General features: G+C 34.0%; 2 protein-coding genes across 2 annotated transcripts; one reads left to right on the top strand and one right to left on the bottom strand.

Moving 5' to 3' along the window:
• Nucleotides 1–16794: 16794 nt before the first annotated feature.
• On the top strand, nt 16795–17955 carry LOC107365066 (Ribosomal RNA processing protein 1 homolog Nnp-1). The gene is made up of 2 exons (XM_025161453.2): nt 16795–16926; nt 17080–17955. Exons 1-2 carry the CDS (start codon nt 16896–16898, stop codon nt 17844–17846), a joined length of 798 nt encoding a protein of 265 aa, XP_025017221.1. The 5' UTR covers nt 16795–16895; the 3' UTR covers nt 17847–17955.
• Nucleotides 17956–18607: 652 nt separating this feature from the next.
• Nucleotides 18608–19464, bottom strand: mRpL13 (mitochondrial ribosomal protein L13). Its single transcript, XM_015932813.3, has 2 exons — nt 19175–19464; nt 18608–19101 (listed from the first exon to the last, which is right to left on the bottom strand). Exons 1-2 carry the CDS (start codon nt 19365–19367, stop codon nt 18740–18742), a joined length of 555 nt encoding a protein of 184 aa, XP_015788299.1. The 5' UTR covers nt 19368–19464; the 3' UTR covers nt 18608–18739.
• Between the last annotated feature and the right edge of the window lie 253 nt (nt 19465–19717).

Raw genomic sequence — 19717 nt, 5'->3', positions numbered from 1 at the left:
AATGATAATGATAATAATGTTAAAGATTGTTAATAATAATCGTAATAGCAATAATAATAATGGCAATAACAGTGAATGAGAGAGTAAATGAGAGGGGAAAGATGATTAGGAGGATGATGAGGAAGATGAGACTGATGAAGAGATGGTAAAGGGATTCGTTTAGATTGGTTTAGTAACCAAAACTTGAATAACAAGGAAAATTTTTTCTTTCGAACTTTTTTTTTTCGATTCTTTTTGGGTTTACAGATTGGGTTTAAAGGGTTGAGAGTCACTGATGTTAGGGAATCAACTTGGAGAAGACTTTTTTTTCTCAGATTCTTGTGTTGAAAACTGATGAAGGAAACTTGCCCATTCTCTGTTGAACGGTGAAATGAGGAAGAGAATCGCGCAGAAGATGAAGAGTGAGTTGAAGATGAAAAGGATGAGTGAAAGAGTTGAGATGAAAGTCTTTCTTTAAAAGGTTGAGTTAAAGAGAGTCTAAGTCAAGTTTGGATTAATTATCATAAAAATTATCATTGATTATCGTCTATAGATGATGATAAACTTGAAAGGTTTAAAGTGAAGTTTGAAGAGGAAAAATATTGAGACTTTTATTTATTTTTCATTTTTTAACCAGAATCAAGTGTCTCTTGAAAATATTGGCCCAAAAATGGGAGGTTAGAGTTTCTTTTTTTTCGCCTTCATTCCTCATTGTGAAAATAATATGTGAGGATGAAAAAGAGGAGGATGATGGGGAGGATGAGAATGATGATCAAATTATATACAACAACAACAATAACAACAGTGGTTACCCTACAATCTCAACTAATCACACACACAAAGTAATAAAGGGAAAGAAGGAAAAGTTTATTATTACGTTTATTTCTCGTTCTGTTGAAGTTCCCTTCAAAAATCTAAGGTAAAATTATCATCATTATCATTATTATTATCATTATTATGATTACAAGAAGAAAGTAAGAGAAGAAAAATAATAATAGGAAAAGCGAAATTTTTTCTTCTTCTTTTGTACCTTTTCTTGATCATCATTTTTTCAACTTACAGTCTTCAGTCTTCATCTTTGTTTTTTGTGTTATATTAATACTTTACTGTTTCTGCACAATCTGTAATGAAAGTGATGTTGGAAAAGCAGAGCAAGATGATTATGTTGATTGGAAGTAAAGTTGAAAAACAGATCACCAAATCATCATTATTATCATTAACATGATCCGAAAGGGAAAGTGACTCGGAAATGTTGGTATAAAAGGCTGAAGCCAGTTGCAAGGTGCGTGCTCCTCTCATCATCGGTCTAACATGAGAAGAAGAAGAAAAAAGAAGCAGAAAAAGGATGAAGAAGAGTTTAGCTAAATGTTTGTTATTAAGCAAACAATTGGGAGTAAAGCCTAAAGAAATTTGAATCCATTTGCATATCTTTTAAAATTATCTTCTCATCCTCATCCTGATCGTCTAAAGAGAAAAGTTGAAAAGAAAATATCGCAAAAGATGAAACTGAATGGTTAACATTGAAACTTGAAGTTTGATGAAAAGAGGTTCAGGCGAATGGGGTAAGACTGATGATAAGGAGGAGGTGAAGGTGGAACGATGACTCTGCTTGATTAATGATGAATGTGGGTTGACTCGTCAAATGATGAAAGTGATCTATCTTTTTGGCCTTTTGTTGTTCATCTGTTTCCATGTAACAAGATGAACAACAAGATGCGAGAAGAAGAAAAAAACAGTTTCCACTTTTTCCCTCTTCTTTTGAATCAAAAATTCACTTGGGTTTGCCCTTTACTCGAAAAATGATGAGAAATGGAGAGAAACCAAAATATGATAATAATGATTATGAAGATGAAATGATCAATGAAATGCTTGAAGCAAATGATGCAAAATGAGCAAATTGACTAACCTGGTGAAGAGAAAAAAATATCCAGGTAATGATAGGGAATTTTATTATTATTACCTTTTATTATCATTATTATCATCATTATCGTCATTATCGTTATCATTCATGTTTCTGTACTTTTTTCATTCTTTACTTTCAAACCATTTTCATTGATTATTGTTATTGCTGTTGAGCATAAAAAAAAGGAAAATAATGAAAAGTAAAAGTTGAAAATTTTGATAACTTTTCTTTTCTCTTTTTTCCCCTTCCTTTGCCATTCCACGAACAGGGTTATTCGGTTGATTGTGCCTGAAGACATTTTTTTAATAAGACTCACAATGGAAGATGAAGATGACGAAGACAACTCTTTGTGCACAAAGAGGAAGATCATTATGCACATTGGATATTAGCTGCATTAGGAAAAGCAAATGATGAGAAAACCCTTTTTTCTTCATCTTCATCTTCTTCCTTTTAATACTTGATTGCCTTTGCTCCTCATCTTCTTGAAATATATTTTCTGTTAACTCTTTTCCTTATTATCATCATCATATGAAAAAAAGTTGAAAGATGCATTTGCGTATAAATAATGAATTAAAAATGAAGTATTTGATGAGAAGGAAAATGTTGAAACATAAATTTTCATCCAATTCTCATCACATCAACAATCAGTTTCCTCTTTAACATTGAAAACTACTTTTCTCTTTACAACATCTCATTATTTGCCATTTTCATTCCCAGCACTTCCATCAACCTCATTGGCAACATTTGAATAAATTAATAAGAAATTCACAGATTTTCATTATTATCCAAATTAAATGAGTTTAAACAATTCATTTCACCCTTTCCTCTTCATCTTCCCTCATCTCCTTCCTCTTCATTCAAACTCCACCTTCATGACTAATTTATAATGAAACTCTTTTTTCTCCTCTCCTTTATTATCATCTCATCAACATTTCAACATTGAGGGAAAAGGGTTCAATCAACAGTCTACAAAGGAACACAATTATCGTTAACATTTTACGCTCAATATTAATCAGTTTATAGTTCAACTGATTAACATTCAATTAAAGGGAAACACTCTTTGATTATCATAATAAATCAACTTTTTCACTTCTTTTCACATTCGACTCTTTTCAACATAATTTATGATCGAATGATGAAAATGTTTTAAACTTGTCAGAGTTATTATTATAATCGCAAGCGATAATAATATTAATAGTTACTGTCCAATGGGCAGTCTCAATGGTTTACTGGACAAAGTGAAATATTCAAATTCACTCCCAGTTATGATAATGTTATTATAATGGTTAGCATTAAGAAGAAATTGTTTCACTTTAAATTGGAAAATTTCTTTACTCTTTTCTTCATTACTTGGTCTCTCCCTTCAAATCACAATTTTATACCAAATTTAAATTGAACATTATGTTTTGAATTTCAGTTTTCATTATTATTCTTTTTCTAGTTTCGCCTTTATTTTTAGATAAAGAGTAAAGGGTAATTTATCAGTGAAACGGAAACGATGCAATTGTCAGGTTTAAGGTGAAATCTAATTGAGATTCAAGAAATCTTTTCAATCTTTTCCATCTTTACATAATGGAAGGGAATAAAATGAGAAAAAGGAAAAGTCACTGGAAAAGGAAAAGGCAAAACAATATGTAAATTGGAATCAAATTTTGTTCCAAATAAAAGAGTTTTCACATTGGAAAAGTAAAATTTAATGATCAAATTAAATTCCAATTTGGTTATGGAAATGAAATAATTTTAAAATTAATCAATTTTTAGCTTCAAAAGGCTGTCGACAACAGAACTTGCAAATTCAATATTTAAATGTTCTCCTGTTTAGTTCTCCAAAAAGTTCCATTTTTTCGTCAGATAAAATTGATAAAGGATTCGAAATTCCAAGTTTTTCAATTTTGCCACAAAATCCTGAAAAATCTTTCACTTTTCCAATAATTCATGCCAAAAGTTTTCATGGAAATTTTTTCTATCGAACTGAAAATTCTTAGCAAATCATTAATTTCTTCGGAAAAGTTCATGAAACAACTTCATCTGCTCCAATTCAGTCGAAATTTTCTCTAATTTTTCTCCGAATTTCGTGCAAAATCCTGATCGAAAGGCTTTTTCTGTTTTTCGAAAATTTATGATCAGATCTTTTCCTCGATTTGATGATTTCTGAAAAGCATTGATTCTTCGATAAATCTCTCAAAAGTTTTCTACTTCGAACTTCAACTCTTGGAATTTAAAATTTTTCCATCAAAATACAAATCTTTAGCTTTCCGTTTTTGGATAGATTCGTGATCAAAGTTTTCCCTTCGAACTGAAAATCATTAATTCTATCAGTGAGTTCGCTTGAAACATTTCTCAGCAATATTCTTATTCAAAGTTTATCTGTTCGTATTTTCGATGGAAAAGTTTCCTCCAAATTTCCGATTGACTTTTATTACTTTGAATCAATAAAATGGTTAACAAAGATCGACGATAAAAGGTAATGCCATCTGAATGATTCAAAACTGTAATCATCATTATTCTTATTTAGATAAATCTAACTCTTTCCTTTTTATCACTTTTTCATCTTCTTTTCCCCTTTTCATCTTCATCTTTCTTCTGTGACTTTATCATCAACACTTTCAATGCAACTCAACCTAACAGCGAAAAAGATATAAAAATAAAAATCTTGTATTAATCCGATTGACTAAAGTTTTCGAAGGCAAATCACAGTCTCCTTTTCAAACATTCATCCTCATCTTCATCTTCATCCTCATTTTTATTCTCATCAATTGGACTTATCAATTGCTGTTGAGTAGAAAGGAGAGAAAAAAGGAAGAAAAGTAAATCCAAAAATAAAATTCAATGTAAGATCTTTTCTTCTTCTCGCCTCTTATTATCAACATCATGGTTATCATCATGATGCAGTTTCCTCTCACTCTCATCATTTTAACACTCAAACACTCCCAAGATAACTATTGTTGGTTTTTATTGTTGTTATCATGACAAAATGCTGGAACCCAAAACGTAATAGCAACAACAGTTGAAAAGTAATAAACAGTTTCACCAAACTCATCAAATAAATTTTTCCAACTCATTACTATTTACTATTATCATTATGATTATAACTTTTCTTTGCCATCTCTTCACTCTCTTCCCAGCCATTTAATACTCGACATGATGAGCAAATATGATCATCATGAATTACTTTTATTATTATTGTTATTTCTATTAACAGAAAAAAATAATCGATGAAAAGATCAATCATGAATAATTACAATTATCTTATTGATTATTATAGAGAGTACGACGAGTGAGAAGCAAATTGAATGTAACATTGAGTTACTATGGAAATGTTATTTAAACCTTATTTTGCAAGTTTAGTACAAAATTGCAATCTTTTCAACTTCACAAAACAAATTAACTATTGATTGAAGCAAAATGAAAAGTTTGATCAATCAATAATTAGAATCTTATTCTAAATCACGAACACTTTTGCTTCTTAATCTGTCTGAAATGTTTAAAGAGATGATTAATAATGAGGATGAAAAGTGAATTATAATGATAATACTATTCTCACTGGGAGGCTCATTATTATCGGCATTATTATTATTGTGCGATTGGGATGAAAATATATGTGTTTAATATGCTTGAAGTTTATTCAATTGATACTTTTCGCACATTATAAGTTGTTGAAAATTTTGCTTCAAATAAAACTTGTTTGATTAAAACGTAATAATCAATTCTGTTGTTTTCATTGTTTAACAGATCGTGAAAAATGGATAGCGAAATTGCTTGTTGTACTATCAATAAAAAGATAATAAGAAATAAAATCAACTTTTCAAATCCCTTTCAATCTGGAACTTTACAGGTAAAAATCGATAACTTTTTAATCACTTCTATTCATTAAAAACAGTGTTCTACTTGTTTGTGGTCATAACTCACCTGCGTTTGACTCTACAGGCCTCATATCAAAACCATGCGCTTCCGCAGATTGCTGAATCACAAGTTCAAAAATCAAGTTAATTCAACTTTTTTAGATGATTTGATGCTTGTTACATGTTCACATATGCTGATCAAATAAGAGTATTTTGATACTTTTAGTTAATGAATAATTATTTGGCCAAAAATCCGGGCATCTTCCATAAGGATTTAATTTTTGATCTGTGACAAACTGTGACGCTGAATGACCCTGAGGGTCAGAACTTTTAGAACAGAGTTTTCCGAACTGCGGAAGCGCGAAAAATATGAGGTGTTAGCATAAAATGTTCGTATGTTATGAACACAAACAGGTAGCAGTATGAACAAAGTGCCCAGCACAAGGCGAAAAACTGCTAATTATTGTTGTGGCCCTGATCCCCCTACAGTTTGCAAATTTTTATTTGTATATTTTCTATCAATAGCTTATATCTCCACCAGGACAAACAATTATCAAAATGCATCTTATTATAAAAATATTCTAAACCACGTGTTTATCAAATCTTAATAACCGTTTGCTTAGAAATCTTTCTTTAAATATACTTACATCATTGTAAATAGATTATTGGCCTTCCTTTGCACTCTTACTAAACTTAAACTGAGTCTTCGTTGATTACTCTTCTACTCTCGACCAATCAAGATGAACTAAACATCTTAATATGCTTCATAATTATCATCACTTTACTTTAATATCTGGTCCCATGACCATAATTTATTTTCCTTTTCTTTGTTAATTTATATTTGAACAACCGATAATCCAAACTTTATTTTTCAATAAACTTAAAACATTTTTGTTATCATGTTGATCAAGTTTTTCCATCATAATGATTTCATTTTCCAACGACTTATAGAATAATTGTCGAATGATTAGCGACTTCAAACAAATAGCCATAGTTTTGCATATTTTTGTTAATTGCGCAGCTATCTGAACAGGTTGTGCCATATACATTTGTTCACCCCAGATAACAATTTTGGGCCCGATACAGATTTCTATAAGGTCAATCGAAAGTCCAAACTTAGTTTCTAGCTGTTTATGTGCCTTCATAGCTTTTCTTTATTATTTCGTGAATTTCAACTATCTAATCATGATCATTCATTTTCGTTCTATTCGCATTCATATATTACAACACATCTAAAAATGAAAAAGTACATATGAGAGAAGAATAACTTTCACAGCAAAAAATCTTGCGAATCTAGTTATCGCAAACAAATTATCATGTTAGTGAAAGTTTCGTAATTACTCTTGCTGGTATTGAACGTAGCCAAGCCGTAATATCAAGAGTTTGGACAATAGTGAACACAACTGACTGTTTATTATTGTATAAAATGATATAATAGTGTTCAGTTGGATCAAACAGCACTCGAACTTCACAGCAAAAATGCTATGAAGTAAAGTTTTCAACAGAGGCTTTCTATTGAATAGCAAATTATTTGAAGGTTGCGATCAGCAAGTTGAACCAAGCAGACAGAGTTCGAAAAAGCATGTCATTGTCTACGGTAATTCGAATCAAAAGAAGGTGACCTGAAAAGAAATCGACAATCCAAAATGCTTCAGATTCATGTTACTGCCGAAGACATTTGATCGGCCAATGTTACAGTAACCATGCCAGCTTTGGTGTATGCAACACAATATCTCGAGGTTTAAGAAACTCTTTTGCCTAACCAGTTGGCTCTTAAATACAAAGCACATTTCCTCTGTCACCTCACCAGTCATGTTATTGATCGTTTGAACATCATATGAATTCAAGACTGTTGATTAGCTATTGCTACAAACGTTGTTTTTCACTTATCATCAGGCAGCGTTTGTTTTAGTGCGTTTGAACTAAATTGTTATCATAAATCTTTTGCAGTTTCGGATAAATCTGCATATTTTGATTCGTGAAGAAAATCCTTTGCATCATAAGCACAATCTCAGCATATGCAGTTCATGCCATACACATCCTACTCGAATACTTATACGGTTAAAATATTTCTATGCATCGTTGAATGAGCTTGCGAGGCTGTATTTATTACCAGTTGATCAATTACCAGCATATGAATTCGTCCATTTCCTATTTTTATGCTTAATAATATCTGGTACCGGTACCAGAATTTAATTGAAAACCATTTAATCATAATTTCATCATAATTATCATCATGCAAATAATTCAAAACAAAAGTTTCATCTTATTTTATTGTATTTAAATAATGGTGTGACGAAATGTCACAAACAACTGATCCTCTCTGCACACACTCATTCTCATCCATTTTCACTCCTTCTCCAAAACTCGATTTTGCCCTTACCTTGACCCCCAAAGGGGGAAAACATGATAACAAGTGTTTTTCTGACCGTCTAAGGGTCCAATAGCATTCTCTTTGCTCCCTCATTCATTTGTATATAAATCATAACTTTTGAGAGAATAAATCACTTAGTTCTTCATCTTTAACCTGCTCACTTATTACTAAGTCTACCTCTGGCGGAATCAGTCCAACCTGACTGAACCCCAGAGTGCCTCCTCACCAAATCAGCTCCAGTTCTCGCTGATCCTGTTCTCCAGTCACATTTGGCGCAGTCGCTGCTGGTCTAACCTGTCCTTTGGCCGTTTCCTACGCTCTGGTCCTGTTTTTCACCTGTCTTTTTGGTCTTTCCTGCCTTTTTGCTGTCTCTGGTCCTTCTCCTTGGCTGGTCGATCATCAACTGACCTTTTTCCTGCCTTGGTTTGGCCTTCCAGCTACTTCTTGGCTCTCTTTTGGCTCCTGTTCGTCCTTCCTGACTTGCTTTCCGTTCCTGAGTCTCTCGTTTGTCTGACTTTCTGCTCTTGGACTGACTTCTCCTGGCTCTGATCTCATACTGATCTTCTGGTCCATGTCTTCGTCCTCGTCCTGCTCATCTTGCTCGTCTGGATCCTCGTCTGCTTCTGACTCTGATTCATCTTCTCGTCTTGGCTTATCCGTTTCGTCTGGTCAATCTCCTGACTCATTGACTCCGGTTTCGTCTCCTGCAGCTACTCCTGAACGCTGCTCCACTCCAAACCTGCCGTCTATTGAGTCTTTCGATTTTGATCGAACTCCTTTGCCATCACCGATTCACTTGACCGATCCTGAATCAGACGATCCATCTTCTGCTCCTAACACGCAATCTTCATCTGCCTTGTCCTCTGCTCTTGCCACTCAGTCTTCTGTAGACTCGTCTGCCTTGTCTTCCGCTCCTGCCACGTACTCTTCTTTTGACTCGACTGCTCTGTCACCTGCTGAACCAACTCCTGGTTCATCTGGTCTCCAGTCTAACTCGGGGGGAACAACACGTGCTCAACGCAAGCGTCTTGCACTCAAACGGAAGAGGCAGTCTGACTTTGAGGCGGCTTCCAAAGAGGGCAGAACTTCCACCCTCCAGACAAACCATCTTGCTCGCCAAGCCCGCAAAATAACCAAACTCGCTGCTCGAACCTACCAAGAAGGTTTAGCCAAAGCCAGAGAGGCACATCAGCAAGAGGAAGAAGTAAAGAAGCGAAAATTTACATCAAAATCCGACGCAACAGCTGCTTTAAACGCGATTGAAGTCCGTCAGGAGTCCCAACATCTTTTGACCAGGTCTTCGCTTTTAGCAGCTCGTGCAATCCGCTTTGCGTCTCATTCTTCTGCAGACGAAAAATCTAATCCTTCTCCATCTGACGGTCTCAATCTCTTGCATAAGAAGTTTTTCCAATAACTTTTTGTAACTCACCGGTTTTGTTTTCCATCTCCTGAATAAATAAAATTTACACAATGGCACCAACAACTCCTCCAACCGAACAACCTGTCACAAATACAGACAGACTTGATAAATATGGGGGTGAAATAAATGAAATTCGCATTGAATCTTGGTTCAAGCTTTATGAACTGCACATCCCAAAAGATGATGATCGAAAGCTCAAACTTATGTATTACCTAAAGGGTAAAGCTCTCGAATTCTTCGCAGAAGAATGTACTGATGGTCGGTTTGCCTATACTAGCGTGAAGAGTAAAATAACCCAACGATTCACGCAAAACGTCCGCAATCCTCTGATTCAAGCTCAGAAATTGTATCTCCGCGATTCCTCGATACGGGATTATTACTCGGCAAAAACCAAACTTCTTGCTTGTACCGCTTTAAACGAATCCGACAAAATACAACAGCTCACAGAGGGTCTACCATCCAGCTGGAAAATGTATTTTGACGCTGCCGATCCCACAACTTTAGAGCAATGGTTGAATATCGCCTTGAAAATGGAACTACGTTCGATAGATTCCAAAGAATCACTATCTTCAACTAACGCCTCTACTAAACCTTCTGCGAAAACGTTTGCTACTGAAGCAAAATCTTTTGATTATAATAAGAAACCCCGCACACCTTGTAAATATTGCACCAACTTAGGCAAAACTGAATTTCACTGGCATAGGGAATGCCCTAATCGTCCCTCCACTTCTGGTGAAACTCAAACAGCTACTTCGTCCCATGCACAAGCTCTTGCAACCACATCATTTCCTAGTCTTATAAATTTTCTCGGCCAAATAAACGGAAAAGAAATTGTAATGACTCCAGACACCGGCTCCAATATATCCATATTGAGTTTAGCTGCTTCAAAAGTATTAGGCATTAAACCAATGAGCACCAATACTATCTCCGTTAACCAGCTACACGGGTCAATTTTTACGAATGGCACGGCACAAGTTGATCTCACAATCGGTCCAACAACTCGAAATGTGCTATTCCACATTTTTCCAATTCGTCAGCCAGTCCTTATTGGTATTGACATTGGCGAACTTTTCGATATCGATGTTCACCAAAAACTAAAACAGATCAACAGATCTCCATAAGTTGTCCAAACACTTCCAATCGAATCTTTATCCCTAATTATACCAACCAACAAATTGTAAACCTTCCAAGTCAAACCACGTTTTCCGCTCAAATTGAACAAACTCAAGATATAAATAAACTCGTAGAAATGTATTCAGATGTTTTCTCTAATTCCGAAACCGATATTGGCAAAATTGATATTGAATCTCACCAAATCAATACAATTCCACATCCACCAATACAACTCCGCTACTATCGTCGTCCACAATCAGAATACGATGAAATCAATAGACAAATTCAAGAATTAAAAGAGAAAAATCTCATTCGGGAAAGCACTAGTCCTTGGGCTTTTCCTGTCACACTTGTACCTAAGAAAGACGGCACTTCTAGAATGTGTATAGACTATAGACGTCTAAATAATATCACGATAGATGATAAAATGCCGCTTCCAATCATCTCTGAAATAATTGATCGCCTTCAGGGTTGCAAATACTTCACCACTCTCGATGTTGCTTGGGGTTATTGGCACATTCAGATGGATCCCAAATGTGTCGAAAAAACCGCTTTTATCACGCATCAAGGCCATTTCGAGTGGCTTGTCATGCCCTTCGGTCTAAAGAACGCTCCAGCCACATTTCAACGTATTTTGCAACGAGTCCTATCTCCGCTCCTGTACAACGGTGTAATCAACTATTTAGATGATGTCATCATTTACACAAAAACCAAGGTCGAACACCTACGAATTTTGAAACAAGTTTTTGACACGTTCCGAAAACATCACATTAAACTAAAGGTAGCAAAATGCAGCTTTCTTCAGACGGAAGTTGAATACCTGGGTCATCTGATCAAGGAGAACATAGTTCAACCTTCACCAAAGAAAACAGCTTCTGTCCGAGAATTTCCAGCTCCAACCACTGTAAAACAAGTTCGACGATTTCTTGGACTTGCCAATTATTACAGAAAGTTCATCCCAGACTTTGCAAGCTTGAGTCGTCCGCTCACCAAACTTCTCTGCAAGAATGAAAGTTTCATTTGGTCAGATTCACAACAGAAGGCGTTTGATTCCATTAAAACTAAACTCACCACTGAACCATTATTGGCTTTGTATAATAAGGAAAAACACTTGTTATCATGTTTTCCCCCTTTGGGGGTCAAGGTAAGGGCAAAATCGAGTTTTGGAGAAGGAGTGAAAATGGATGAGAATGAGTGTGTGCAGAGAGGATCAGTTGTTTGTGACATTTCGTCACAAATGGTATCAGTAAAAACATTTCAGTTACAAAACCAGTTTATTAATCACTAAGAGAAAAGTGAGCATCAATTCTTCGTGCGAGGACGTCCTTTGTTTTTGTGTCGAGCATCTTCTCGTCTTGTATAGGTGGGCGGTTCAGGACAGTTTTTGCACTTTTTGTTATGGACATGACCTGGAGCTCCAACAACATTACACCGCTTTTCGTGCTTGTTGATATTCGATTTGTCATTACTTCCATGTTCGCACCATCTGCATGTGTATTTCATAGTCGAATGATTCTTGGTTGCTTGAATGCTTGCAAACTCCTCCCAGATTTTTTTATCAAATGGTTGAAGTTTTGGTAATGCTGATATTGGGTCGGCATCGATATGGATTTCGCTCCAAGGAACCCAGGTTGGACTCCACTTCGTCAAACAAAAGACATTGGATGGAATACTTGGTCCAGGGCCATACATACAACACTCTACTTTTTCGATTGAATACGCACCATCAGATGCACAAGCCGATATAGATGGATTCAAACTCATTTTTCATATGACACAAAAAAGAAAATATGAACTGAAAAGAGACTGTAGACAAGAGACAGAACGAATAGTTTCCAAACGTTAATTGAAAATGCGGTCAAATATACTTTTGTAACTGACAGTTTCTCCATTTAGTGGGTTGGCGTAAGATCATACTCAACGAGGACTCAAACTGACTCAACGAGGACTCACAGATCGCCACTTGCCTTAGAGACGCTGTAGTTCTTTTTGTAGTTTCAATCATGTTTTGGAACTTTCTCCCTATTTATCTCTTCATGCGTTCAACTGCAAGGAAATTGTAATTAATTCATATTTTGTGTGATGATATGTTGAATCTGTTCAGACTTCATCAAATTCTTTTTTTTGCGAATCGTCATTTGCGGAAAATGTTTTACTATTAAGATTTTCTTAGAATTGTTATGAATACTGCTATAATTTTCGTATCTCGATCTTTATATTTGTAATAAAAAAGCTAGGAATGATGCAAAAATGCACAATCATAGAGCCCAATTATTATCAAACCACCGTTTGCCCGTATTAAACGAGTGTGATATGGATTATTCAACTAATGAAGATGTGAGATTGGCATGGATGCTCCTACAAATGCATAAATTTCCTACTCATGGCTCGATAGGATAACCCTTTCCACTTACTTCTTTTAGCATCGCAGGTCATATTACCTCGATCTCGTTCTTAAATTTACAAGTAACTTATACAATTACACCCATTTAATTGGGCTACAGCTCGATTTTAAATGGCCAGCGTCAGATGGCCTTGCTTCAAAGAAATAAGTAGCTTCGAACAAGGTTCAAATATTTTCTTAATCGAAGCATTTCTTGAATTTTGGATAATTGAGTTGCCAATTGTGCGAAATTTTTACTAAGTTTAAAGTCTTGTCAATGATTATGTGTGATTTGACAAAAAGTGTATTCATCTCAATGGTTATATCAGTTGACTAAAGTTGATTTAACTCTAATAAATATTGCATTTTACTTGGATTGACGTTTGAAGCAGGCATCTATTATTACACAACCTTGTATCTTGAAAAGGGTTGAATGCTGTATCTTGTTTTACCCTCCAGATGATTATTATTTTGAATGACTATAATGATTGAAGAAACCATCAAAAGCCTGTGTTTGCATAAAAAAAGTCATTTGTCAATTTTGGGCTTTCATTTTTTCTTCTTTTTCTTCTTTCCCTTTTCTTGCCATAATATTATTGATAGCAAAAGTGACAGGGCAAGTTATAAGTTCTTGATGATGATGAATGTAAAAGATGATGAAGAAAAATATGAAAAGAAGAGAAAAAAAATAAGATAAAAGTTATGTAAAATTCATTGAACGCGTGTTTATCTTCCTCTTTATACTTTTCACTCTTTTTGCTTATCCTTTCTTACTTTAACAAAAATTCAATCAGATCATCATCATCATCATTTTCATCCCTTTATTGATCAACAAAATTGTCTCTCTTTCCTTTCAACCAAAGATCATCATCATTTTAATATCAATTTTAATGACACTAACCAGGTTCTACCATTGAATTTAATGAGAATCGCAAAATTTTGTATCGATCTATTGTAATAACTTTTATCGAATACTTGATTGCAATTAAATCTTGATTCACTTTGTTTTCCTTTTCCCAATCGAGAAACACTTTTCAAGGCTTGTGTTTTTTTCTTGTAATAACATTAAACATTATTTGTTACAAATAAACTTTAATCTTGATTTTGATTCCCAGATTTACCTCATTGACAGTTAACCTTTATATTTCTGACTGGTAAAGGATTTAAATGTATTCAATTGCTTTCATAATCTATGTACTTTGCATATTCAAGTTTGTGTCGAGATTTACATTTTGTTTGATTTGTTATTCCATTTCTCAACCTTGATCAACAACTCAATCAAAATACAGCAAACAAAATAAGTTAATCGTCAATGAAAAAGAGAGACAAATAATAAACTGAAGCATTAAGTTGACAATATCAAGTTGTATATTGTCAAGCAGGGAAAATAAAAAAGAGGCAAAAGGACAGAAAATCAAAAATGAAATTAAAAAATTGACAAACCAAGCTTTGTATCATCATCATTATGATAAACTGAAAATTCAATAAGCTAACATTTAGTTATGAAAGGGTAAACAAACGTTATTAACCAAGCTGGGAGTTGACATTCCCAGATATGATAGCAAACAGAGCAAAAGATGAAGAAAAAATGAAATGAACAATAAAAATTTATAAAAAAATGAAAACTATTGGAATTAAATAAATATGTTGAATGAACAGGAAAATAATGGCTCGTATTAAGGTTGAAAAAGGGGTCGACTGTGTGTTGCATTTGATGGGACAAGATTGACTTTGTTAGGTTGAAAGATTAATAACTGTCGGCCTAACCAGTCGGATATTACGCTATTCAGTATGATGGCAAACATTAAGATAATCATAAGTTTAAATTACAGGTGAGAATATTCATGCAAATGGTAGGGAAGGGAAAATGAAGATAATGAAGATAATGGCAAAGATGATGAAATCAAAATTTTGAACGACTGAGCAACTTGTAAAAGGGTCGACTATACATTAAATCTAATGGGGCAAGAGTGAGTTTGTTAGGTTATAAGGTTGATGACTGTTACCCTAATCAAGCTCGCTCAGATATTTAAATGAATTATAATATTAGGTATGATGACAAACATGAAGATGAACATGAAGATGAATAAAATAAATTGCAAAGTAAAGGTAAGACTAATGATGCAAGTGATAGGAAGAGAAATGATGATTATAAAGATTATAAAGATAATTAAATTAAGACGAAGAGCAACTTGTAAAAAAGTCGACTATGCGTTAAATCTGATGGGGCGAGAGTGAGTTTGTTAGGTTGGAGGATTGATGACTTTGACCCAATCAAACTCACCATGCATTGAAAATGGTTTGATAAAAAATGAAGATGAATATGATGGTGAAGTTGGTGAAGATGATGAAAATTGAAGTACAAAGGGAAGTAAAGGGTAACTTTTAATTCAAATTTTAACATATAAAAAGCCTTTGTGTGTCTAAGGGCTTGATGATGTTTTCATCCTGAAAAACCTCGTTTTTTCTCTCCTCATCTTTTCATCTTCATTTCCTCCTCCTTGCTCCTCATCATTTTCATCATTTTCATCTTGTTGTTGTTGTTGTTGATGTTGTTGTATTCTCTGGGTGCTGATCGGGTATGAAGTTGAACATAATATAAAAGCAAATTTTCATTGGATAAACCATTGTGTCTACACAAGATGATGAAGATGAGGAAAAATGTGATTGATGTTGCACTGAAATTTTATTGAATGGGATGATTAGTTGTACAGATGATCGAATGAGTTTTCTTTTTGACAAAAAAGAAGAAGAAGAAGATAATGATGATGAGGTAAAAAGGAGTAAAAGGGATAAATGATGATAATGTGAGGGTGACATAGGTATACATAGAAGGGAAAATGTTTCATACTTGAACCATCTTTTACTCTTTCGATTTATCTCTTCTTTTCTCATCATCTTCTTCTATTACTCACATAATTTTCTTATTACTTTGAATTTACTTTTTTACCACATCATTTTACATTTAAAACCCTTTTCTTTACTTTTTTCATGTCACTCTTTCTTCCATCATCCTTCAATATCCAAGGTTATTTTGCTGCTGTTTTGTTATTGTATCGTCTTTAGCATCAATTTTCAAGATTTAATGTTGACTTTGAAATAGTGGAAATGATTTGATGATGATGATGATGAGAAGGAGGAAGATAAATGAGTTGAGTAAGAGTATGATGATGTGAAAGGAGGAGGAAGAAGATGAAGAGGATTGAAAGGGATAAAGAAGACAATATCACTCCTCTTGTAAGTCCACACTGGGTTAAGTTACTCATACTTTTGTGTCCTCACAAAATTATGTGATTACTTTAATTTGTTTACAAATGACAAAGGATGACACTTTTGTTTGCTATTAATATTAAAGTTTACTTTCCTCTTCAACTTGAATTACTACTTTAAAGCAACTGCATTTTTAAATTTCACAATTTAATCTTTTCTTTTGATTCGCATTTTTGTTTTTCCCTTTACATCAATTTAACTTTCTTTTAATTGATCATTTCATTTTGTCTTCAATTTAATTTCTTCAGACAAATTATATTTCAATCTTTTCGTTAACAACCAGGTTGGCGATGACATTTTTCTGGATATTTATAAAATGATTTTTCTAATTTTTCTTAATTTTTCAAGTGTTTAAAGCTTCAATTGAGTTAACATTCATATTCATTCATTTTTTATGCTCTTATTGGCTTTGAATTTACCGGGCTTGGTTTTTTATAAGGTTTAAGGCGCCACTGGTTTGGGTTGAGTTTTTCTTGCTCGGTACAGCCCTCTGTTGATGCACCAGAACATTTGGGTTTAAATACAATAAATTTCGGTTTAGTTAAACAATCAATCTTATTGTTTAATTCTGTTTTTAATTTAAATCGTGTAATTCAAGTTAATTTACTAAAATGTCTTGTGCTCGTGGAAAAAATAAAGCAGGTAAAGTTTTTGGTTTATCGATGTCATAATCATGTCTCTTGAGTTTCTCCTGTTTCACGTGTTTTTTGTGGCTGGATTTGAATTATGTTTACTTTAGTTAGAGGGTAAATTCTGTATTAATTTTCTTCCTTTTTGAAATTTATTACATTTTAGTTTACCACCATATAAGGAATTTTGTTCACCTGGTCTCAACTCCTGTTGGAAATGAAAAAAGGAGGAAAGCAATTGGTAACATATTGTCTCCAAATAATGAATTTAATGAGAAGGAACTGATTGAAATATGGAAAGGATTGTATTACGCTATCTGGTACACTGAGGTTGCTAAATGTGAAGAACTTATTTATGATGTTGCGTATGGATGTCGCTATCCTAATGAAAAGGCCTATTTGATTGCTGGTTTCAAACTATTAGCTCGAGAATGGATGGGAATAGATTTTTATCGTGTTGACAAATATGCTTTGTTGGTTCGCCACATGGTCAATCGTAGCTTAAGGATAGCAATCCTCGAAAGCGATCCAAGAGATTTTGAATTTTTAGATGAAATTTTTCAAACTTCTCAAAAATCTGTTGAACTTTGCAACCACATCATTGAAGTTTATCTGGACGAGCTTAAAAATGTTACAATGCGACAAGTAATATGGAACCCTGAAGAAAAATCAGATGTTTATGTGAATGCCATCAAGCCTGTGATAAAGATAATGTCTACCAGTACCGACTCACGAGTTATGAGCACGATTAAGGAATATATTTTTATTGAAATGCAAGCATTTCTATCTTCTGATTGTGAATCTAAATGGCAGGACAGATTTTATCAAAATATTTTCAAAGAACTGCTCAATGCTGGTAAAGGAGAAGAAATTTGCTTAAAGAATCGTAAAGCACTTTTCGATACCGCTAGCTTATTTAAAGAATCCTGCTAATGTTGAATACCAACTGAATTGTTCAAACTATCATTGTAAATTGTTTTCTCATCGACCACGCTCTACACGCTTTAAAACTTTTCGAGATAAACTTTCATATTGTGTTGAATTAATTTTGCCATGTAAATTATTTAGGTGAATTCGGTTCTCGGCTACAGTTACGCTTTTGAATTGATGTGGTATGTCTTATGTCAGACTCTTTAAGTACATTCTAACGATTTAAAGATCTGAAGAACGCTTCCTCGAATCCTCCTCGGCATCGGCCAATCGTTTATCCTTGGCTCGACGATTTTGAAACCAAATTTTAACTTGAGTTTCAGTTAAGTTTAACGATGAGGAAAAGTCGGCGCGCTCGGCAATCGATAAATATCTTTTACTTCTAAACTTTCTTTTCAACGCAATTAACTGTTGATTTGTAAATGGAGTTCTTGGCTTTCGATTGCTCTTGTGTTTCCGTAACTGACACTTGATTGTCGGGTGTTCACGAAACGATGGAAATGCATATGAATGAAGCCATGGATGATGATGTGAATGAGATAGATTAACAGGTGAATTTGTAGGTGAGGTTGAGAGGGTTAGTGGTGTTAGTGGTTGAGTTGGTGTTGTTGGTGGTGAGGTTGACTTGTTTGATAAAATTTGATTAATACCGAAAGACCGAAGCTCAAACTGAATTGAAAGATGGGAATTATGATTGACTTAGTCGGAATAGATTCTGTAGTTCAACGCGATTGCAAGCTAAGAACTTGCTCAATTCGTCCAAATAATTACGAAATTAATATTATTCGAGATGATTCAAGTTAACATTAATATATATCAATTTATAAACAATTAGTTTGACGACTTACACAATAATCTAAATACAATGTACATACAACTAAATTAATTTAGCTAGACTAATTCAAAACATGATCATCTGGATAATCAATAAGTTTAGGGAAATCTTGATGTTCTTTGGCATCAACTTTATCCAAGATTGTCGGTATAGGATTGAGTTGCCTGATTTGGTCACAAACATTTTCCATAATATGTTCAGGTACCTTATCATCGGGATATAGATATAATTTAGCCATTTGATCAGCTCTGAATGGATTATGTTCACCTCCTCGAAGTGACTTGTACACAGCTTTATAGAAAACAATTGTCGGATCCTTATGATGCAAGTCCCAAGCTGATGCCCAAGTTACAGCGCCTTTACCATAATTGGTGTGATGATAATAAGTTCTCCATTTCCATTCACCAACAGGCATAGATATCTCTGAATTGACCAAACACAAAGAGCAAAGCAGAGTTAGATCAAGAATCAAGAAATTTACAAAGAAAACACTAACCTTTGGTATTAATAACGACAACAACGTCACCCATATCGACACGAGTTGAAGGGTCATAAATTGGCTTGAATTGTCCTTTCAAATATCCAGCAACCAAATCAGCTGAGTAGAAAACATCTTGCCATTTAGCATCATAAAGCATCCATCGACGAGCAAATGTACACCATTGTTGAGTCCGAGCAAACTTGTTCATAATTAAAATTGCAATAAAAATATACTGAAATAATGACAATTTAGTAAATATTATTTACCAACACAAATGCATGAAAAAAATCACATGTAAACCGAAAGGTAAACTACAGATTCCGAGAAACAAGGAATCAAGATATGCTGCCCTCTCAATGACAAAGATTGTACAAAGATATTTTGCTTCTAAAACACAAAAATAGATGTCTCTAGCTTCTTCTAAAGCTTCTTCTCGTTTCAATAAAAGCTCAATAAACTTGATTGAATTAACATATTAGTACATGTTAGATCACTGCAACGAGTGCATTCGTTGTTAAGACTCAAGTTGGAGCCGAGACTTACTTATACTTACAAGGG

This window comes from Tetranychus urticae, chromosome 3 (genome assembly GCF_039701765.1).
Source record: "Tetranychus urticae isolate SD_2017Ah chromosome 3, NJAU_TeUrti_SD_1.0, whole genome shotgun sequence".
In the NCBI taxonomy this organism is placed as follows: Eukaryota; Metazoa; Arthropoda; class Arachnida; order Trombidiformes; family Tetranychidae; genus Tetranychus; species Tetranychus urticae.
The sequence above is the reverse complement of the archived record's forward strand: the minus strand, read 5'-3'. Positions and strand labels throughout refer to the sequence as shown.